The sequence below is a fragment of the Anoplophora glabripennis genome, unplaced genomic scaffold (assembly GCF_000390285.2).
Source record: "Anoplophora glabripennis isolate ALB-LARVAE unplaced genomic scaffold, Agla_2.0 scaffold1753, whole genome shotgun sequence".
Classification (NCBI taxonomy): domain Eukaryota; kingdom Metazoa; phylum Arthropoda; class Insecta; order Coleoptera; family Cerambycidae; genus Anoplophora; species Anoplophora glabripennis.
Window position 1 is genome coordinate 24,888 of NW_019418444.1, and position 7,856 is coordinate 32,743.

A 7,856-nucleotide genomic window follows, 5' to 3' on the forward strand; every position below is an offset into this window, starting at 1 on the left:
TAGACCGGGAGATATTAGACTGAAGTTCGACGACGTCTTTCTCGTTTATGCCTCTGAGAGTACTGAAAGGTAACCGAGAGACAAGTACAATAAACTAAATTTAAAAGATGGGCTGCGGGACACCTTCGTGAAAATTCAATTTTCCTTTTCAAAAAAATAATGTGTACAGCGACGTATTTCTCACTTATGCCATGTTCGTAAGTTGAAGAGAAGTATCGATTTTATCACAAAATTTTTTTGGCATAAGTGTCGCAAGGGACCTAAAAATGGAAAACTTTGTAAGAAAATGTGAAAAACATCTTTATTTGTCTACCAATTTCTCATTAATGCCAATTAGAAATATGACATTATTATATTCGAAAAGCTCATAAAAAAACATTGGCATAAGTCCTACTAACGACTAAAGAAAATAGGGCTTTGGAAAAGGTGCGGATAATTTTTTGTTTTTGTCAACGTTTTTCTCCTGAATAAATTAAAGCTTGTTTCAAAGAAAAAAGTGAAAGTATTCATTTTTTTTTAAGGGCATAAGTCCCTGGTGAGGACTATGCTAAAAATTTTTTGAAAAGTTGTAGGAAAATTCATGAAAATTGTTACGTCTCTCGCTTATGCTATTTTGCATGCACGTAGGAAACTACATTATAAAGTCATATAAATGTAGGCATAAGTCCACATTGGATTTTCCTGTAAATTATTTTGAATTTTAATGAGTCGGGTCGACAAAGTAGAGAAATAATAGAAAATTGCCACAATTTTCTCGTTTATGCCGTTTCATACATGAGTAGAAAATATTATTAAAAGCAATTTTCAAGAGTGGCATGAATGCCGCAAGGTCCGTCGTATGTAAAAATTTTTAAAAAGTTTATTTCATCGCCTGCGCAATTTTCGAAATACTTATACTTACTTGCATTTAGCGTATTTTTAATTTTATAAATATAAGTAATTCATGTACATATTTAATGAAAGTTAATAATAAACTATTTCGGCATAAGTCCCCACATATTAGAAATGATTTTTAATAATTTTTTGTCATGATCAGAAAAAGAAAAATTATATAATATTGCCACGAATTCCTCGTTTGTGCCTATTTGTAAATGAATATATTTAAATTTTAAAAATCAAACTATTATATAATTTGAATTAACCACAAGGATGATCTACTTGAATTGAGCCAACTAAGGTAGAAGAAGAAGAAGAAGAAGAAGGGGAAAGAATTAAGCTAGAATACATATACAGGTTTGGAAAGTCCCCATGGTACATCGGTCGTTACGTGAGAGCGATAAAGTAAGTCATAGAAATCCGTGCGATAGAGAAGGATGGCTATAATGAATGTGTCTCATAGTCACCGCCCATTTCGCCCTTCCACAAATAAGATCCACTTCCACTTGTAATTCAGCGACCGATGGTCATCTTTGTTTTCATCGTTTGTCTTTTCTTTAATAGATGTTGCTACTTATACAATTCCGACTCCGGTATTCCAATATGTCATCATCTTCATCTAGTGGTTGGTCCTTTAAAAGTCCCATAGCACTGCGGCCTAATTAGGCCTATTGTGCTTCCCACTACTAGTCCTATTCAACAAGTAGATTTGTCCTTTTTACAAAGTCCAAAAGCTTCCTTTCTGACACTTCTCTCAGTTCCTTGGGTTCCAAATAGGGTCTCCCAAGGAGCGCCATTCTGCTACATGCAAATCCCGGGCACTCGCCCAGGATATGCAGAGAAGTTTCATCCGCCGATTCACTGCCTCAGCAGACCATTAATATGTTAATACAATCCATTAACACAGGGCAGCACAATTTCTCTAAGGTGAGAAAGAGTGATGCCAGATCTACAGATTTTTTTGGAATTGGGGAAATAGGGAATTTTGCTTTATTTCTTGGGATTTTTAAGTCATTTTAAAAAGTATACTTAAATAACAACTAAATGAACTTTAAATGCAGCTGAGCACTATACTCCATTTGAATAACTTCTCAGTAGGGGAAACAAGGTCACTAGATTTACAAACAGAGGTATCTACTTGCTACTGTAAAAAGTTTTCTTTGTTACGCGCTTTTTGTTGGTGGCCACTATGTGGCGTGTATGAATTATGATTTCGGAATAATCCCAGAATCCCAGATTTCTGTCAAGCAAGGGTATACAGACAGACTAGCTCTGTGGATTAGCCTTACTACCAGCTTTATTATAAGTTAATAAGAATTATCGTAATAAAAAATAACGTGTCGAAAAATCAACCTAAACCCAATACAAAGCTTTCTCTTTTTCATGTAATTTTTTTATTTTAAATTTTTTATTCTCTATTATAATTAGAAATATTCATGTTTTATATAGATATCTTCTCTGACACTTGCATTATTTATGATACATTTTTTAAATTAATTTAAGTATATCGAAAATTGCGCAGGCGAAGAAATAACCACAATTTGTAATTTTTGACTTTTTAAAAAATTTTACATATCTTGTAGCATTCATGCCACTCTTGAAAGTGGCTTTTAATAATATTTTCTACTCTTGTACGAAACGGCATAAACAAAAAATTGTGGCATTTTTCTATTATTTTTTTACTTTATCGATCTGACTCATATTAAAATTCAAATTAATTTACAACATGAAAATCCAATGTGGACTTATGCCTACATTTATATGACTTTATAATGTAGTTTCCTACGTGCATGCAAAATGGCATAAGCGAGAAAGACCTACAAATTTTCATGAATTTTTCTACAGCTTTGGGACTTATGCCTTCATATTGGATCCATAGAGGAGTTATGCCTACTTGGCACAGCACACTATTTATAATATCATACATTTTCAATGGCATAAATGAGAAAGTTATAGAATGAAAATAAAAATTTTCTGCAGCTTTTCCAAAGCTCTATTTTCTTTGGTCCTTAGTAGGACTTCTGCCAATGTTTTTTATGAGCTTTTCGAATATAATAATGTCATATTTCTAATTGGCATTAATGAGAAATTGGTAGACAAATAAAGATGTTTTTCACATTTTCTTACAAAGTTTTCCATTTTTAGGTCCCTTGCGACACTTAGCCAAAATAAGTGAGAAATACGTCGCTGTACACATTATTTTTTTGAAAAGGAAAATTGAATTTTCACAAAGGTGTACCGTAGCCCATCTTTTAAATTTAGTTTATTGTACTTGTCTCTCAGTTACCTTTCAGTACTCTCATAAAATAAGGCATAAACGAGAAAGACATCGCCGAACTTCAGTCTAATATCTGTCAGTCTATAATGATGATAATTACATATTGTTTGTATTGAAAATATGTCGATGCTACTTTAATTCAATAGTTACAAAAAAAACTTGTATTGTCGCACAAGAAAATGAGCATATTTTAGATATTTCTTTAAAATGACTTATTTCATTTATAATATCAAAACGTGGCATCTATATAAGTATCAATTTTTTGTGTGCCAAATTCAATTAAGGCTGAGGTTTTAGAGACAACAAATCACACGTTTAGTAATACAATGATAGAACACGAAAATCCATCTGAACTATAAAAATGTTGAAATAGGATTCCTTTAATTTTTTGCAGTGAAAGATCACAGAAAATAGAGGCACCCATTTAAAGATCGGTATGTACCTTTCCTATTTTGTCAAGAATTTTGAATAAAATATTCAATAATTATGATTAATTCATGTGCTAATAGTTTCATAAAAGTACTTTGTGGGGTGTGATTGTTTAGAGTAACGTACACGATTTTCTGTATATTCAATAGGCGTGTAAACATCAGGAAATGTAATGAGCAACATATACTTTTTTTTCCTTATTCTGAATGTATTGTCAGCCTGTAAACTGTCTTATACCCTAGAGAAAACTTGTATAACTGGTACAGTGAAGAAATATTGTTTCTAACTTACATTTTCTAAAACTTGTCAAAAGATTGCTATAAATTCAAATTCACTAAAAATTACGCATAAAAATGCCCCCCTTAAACAAGACCTGTCAGATATGTGGAAAAAAAAATCTAAATTTTTGCAGCTTAATCTGATGTCTTATTTTAATTCTAAAAATCTGTTACAGCTCATGGAAAGTTGGGTCGCCTTATATAAAACATATTAGGTACAAATATTTCTATTATAAGTTATTTTATTTACCATTTAAAATTTGATTTAAAATGATGAAACTTGGGAAGTTCTAATGATACAAAAAAAAATATTTCTCATACCTTTTGAATACAGCAACACATTTTTTAATTCATAAATGTACTGCTGCTATCAAAGAGAATGTAGGTTTTACATATTTATACTTACTAAAATATGGGCTATATTTTCATTGTTATAAACTCCTGTTCTTGTTTTAACTGTCAAAGGTATCGTTAACATATCACTCAAGTTTCGAACACAGGACTCAAGCACCTTTTGCCTACGTAATAAACCACTTCCTCCTCCTTGTTTATATACCAGTTCTATAGGACAACCTAAGTTTAAATCTATAAAATCTACATTTATTTCATTTTGCAAAAGTTGACCACATTTTGTAAGTAAATAGGGGTTGTTAGCGCATAATTGTACTCCAAATATGTTTTCTGTGTGGTGACGTTTTACAAGAGCCCATTCCTGTGGAGCACCCTGTAGTAATGATGAGCACATCACCATTTCGCCACAAGTGACATCAGCTCCAAATTCTTTACATATACGTCTAAATGGAAGATTTCCCACTGTGGTTAATGGACTTAAATATAATTTATTTCTCCAATCAATTGACTTCTTTTCTCGTTTTTGCAGTTTTATGATATCTTCGTCACTAACTGGTCCAGTTCTTGCATCATTTTTATTTGTGTTTGTAGTTTCCCTTGTTTCATTTGTGTCATTCTACAATTTATTTACATTTTAGATTGCCTGGGTATTTTATTTTATGGGTATTTATTTTAAATAAGGAATCCTAATAAATGCAATAAATAAGTTTACAAGTCGCAACATTTAAGATATAAGTGAGAACACAAACTATTATTTTTATATTAGACTGATGTCATAATTTTAATTAGAAATTGTCTGTTTTCGATTAAGACGATTAAACGAAATTTGCAAGGATTGGTTGAATGGAAAAATATTCAGTCCATAACCAACTTATTCGTTTATCTGATAATTGACCCCATCGGGGTTGGATAAGAGGTTATACTATACAGGGTGATTCATTAATAATTGTATATACACTAACTGGATAAACCTAGGCTGAAAATATGAAGAAATATGAGAATTGACACATAACGCTTAGATAAAATATGACTCCTTACAGAGTTACAGGGTGCTTTATTTAAAAAATTTTACATGATTTTTGCCCATTACTTTAACCCTGTTTAATATAAAAAGTTTAGATACTTTAGAACATATTAAAAAATGCTATAAAATCATTCATAGCTACTACCAGAGGCATACGACAGGGGTAGAGGAGCAGTTTCCCATTCCTAACTTCTGCGCCACTGACAGCATTATTATTTTGGTACCTACTATTCCTTCATAGCGGTAGTCATTATTTTTCGAGATTTTTAAAGGTAAACATAGGGCTGCACAATCATTTTTATTTTATTATGTAATTCGTTTGTCATATTATTATTATTCAAGTCGGTGTCTTCCGTCATGGAATTGCATTACATTAGTTAAATTAGGTTTTACAGTTGTTGTTTTAGTAATGGGTAAAAATCATTTTAAAATTTTTTAAATAAAACACCATGTAACTTCGTAAGGAGCCATATTTTATCTAAGCATTGTGTCAATTCTTCATATTTTCGGCCAAGGATTATTCAGTTAGAGTATGTACAATTATTAATAAATCACCCTTTTTATATATTAATTATTGTTAAAAAAACCTACATTTTTAAATACGGTAATGCACGATTTGAGCTTAAAAGGTAAGATGTTGACATTTCTACAAGGTGTTAACACTTTTCTTTTTCTGCAATTTGTATTCAAAGTGAGAAGGCTAATAGATCAGAAAGTAAAGCCTGCAAAATTCGATGAAATTTTGTTTTTGAAATCGTTAAACCCATTTAAACAAAATTAAACAAATATTAATAATTATCCATCTAAAATTAACATTAAATTTAAAGAAAGTTTTTTGCGAGGTTTTTTGACATAATCTCATACTCTTAAAATACATAGAAATATTAAAATTTTATCCATATTTGAAGAAATTAATAATGCCAATGGATAATTCTAGTCCTTTAATACAAACCTTTTCTTTCCTTAATTTATCATTATATCTAACAAGTGCTTCCGATAAATCAAAGTTATAATGTCTTTTCCTTAAGGATGTCTGTAGATCATATTGTAACTGATTTTGTACATGAAGACCTTCGCTTTCAAATGCTTGTATTCTTTTTTCGTTAATTTTATTTTTTCCTTCGGGTGTAATATGTTCATTTCCAAACCTACAAGCCAAACCTCGACTACATTTACCAGAAATTTGGTAGTTATAACAAATGTCACCTATGTCTTTGGGTTTGTTTTTTAAATATTCTTGAATATCATGTAGAAATTGACAATTATTTTTATTACATTTAGGAATTTCCTCTCCTTCTGCAACGAGGACTAAAGAATTACACAGTTCTTGTTCTCTTTTAATATAGCATGTTGGACCTCTAGACTTATTTTGTCCTTTTAATTTTTTCATGGCCCATTTTGAAACTTTTTGTTTTTTTCTTGCTGGTGTATCATCACTTTCATTTAAATTTATTTCGGGATTATTTGTAGTAAGTTCATGTTTGTCTTTATCAGAAACGCACTCAAGTTGTATTTTTCTTTCCTGCTCGGGTAAAATGTACCTGAAATCAATTATATATTACATAGAAATTTTTGTGTATTTGATGATTGTACTTTGGTTTTATTTTACATATTCCAATCTCAGACATATTTAATAAAGATTAGTTTATTCCAGAACAAAATGGTCTTAAAACTTATGCGTTGATTAACACCACAAAGTTATGCATTTAAATTATGATTAACGACTAATGTTATAAGATATTATATTTTTTTAATTCTGGGTTATATACGTTCAACCACAAAACATAATACAAGAAGGTCGTTTTCATAATACCAAAATCGAAACACCACTGACATTAAATGACAACAACTGGCTCCCTCACTGTGTCTGGCCCAGGCACATACTTCTATACATATACATTTTACATTGAATGACCTTGTTCCCAAAAAGAGGGGATAAAAAGTGTACATGTTGCACTTTGTCAATTTTGCGCAAGCCCGAAAATTTAGCGGATTATTTCAAATGAAATTTAATAACTGATGTAGTATTAACAGAGCAAAATTACCAATTATTATTTTGTATATCTAATTATACAACTTGTTAATTGTAATTTATGAGAATGTTAGATAGTGAATGTAAAATAAAATGGGTACAATAAAACGGAATCCAAAAGAGAGTACAAGTGTGTTATTTATATAAAATAGTAAACATTTTTTGAAATTTAAAATCGAGACATCTTCACAAAAATTCATATAAAAATACTCATTATGCACAAATATACATAAAAATAATAACGAGTTATCTACCTTAACTAACACATATACAAATAATAATAAAAATAAATCATATCAATCATATTAAAGTGTTTCGTGATTCACTGTACCAGATTCAATTTATTTTTTAATATATGCTAAATATCAAGTCTTATTTTATTAAATATACAATGCAAACCTAGTCAAGATCTTAGAACACATTGAAACAGTACCGATTTTAGATATAAATTGTCCCTAGGTATTATTTTTCAAATAAAATAGCTGATCCAGTTTGTGATCCAAACACAAGTAGGTACATTAAGTATCGTTTCTTTATTTGAACATGATCACGTAAAAACCATGTTTGACCTTTCGCCGTATGTAGAAG

General features: G+C 30.4%; 1 protein-coding gene across 1 annotated transcript in view; it reads right to left on the minus strand.

Annotated features, from left to right (window-relative positions):
* The window catches only part of LOC108915718 (tRNA-dihydrouridine(47) synthase [NAD(P)(+)]-like), a 10,057-nt gene extending 2,684 nt beyond the window's left edge, over positions 1–7,373 (minus strand). Inside the window, exons 1-3 of the mRNA XM_018721836.1 lie at positions 6,830–7,373; positions 6,189–6,777; positions 4,268–4,828 (exon numbers count right to left, since the gene is read on the minus strand). Coding sequence (XP_018577352.1) covers positions 4,268–4,828; positions 6,189–6,777; positions 6,830–6,864 — 1,185 coding nt within the window. The 5' untranslated portion in view covers positions 6,865–7,373. The remainder of the gene's footprint in view (positions 1–4,267; positions 4,829–6,188; positions 6,778–6,829) is intronic.
* Positions 7,374–7,856: the final 483 nt, after the last annotated feature.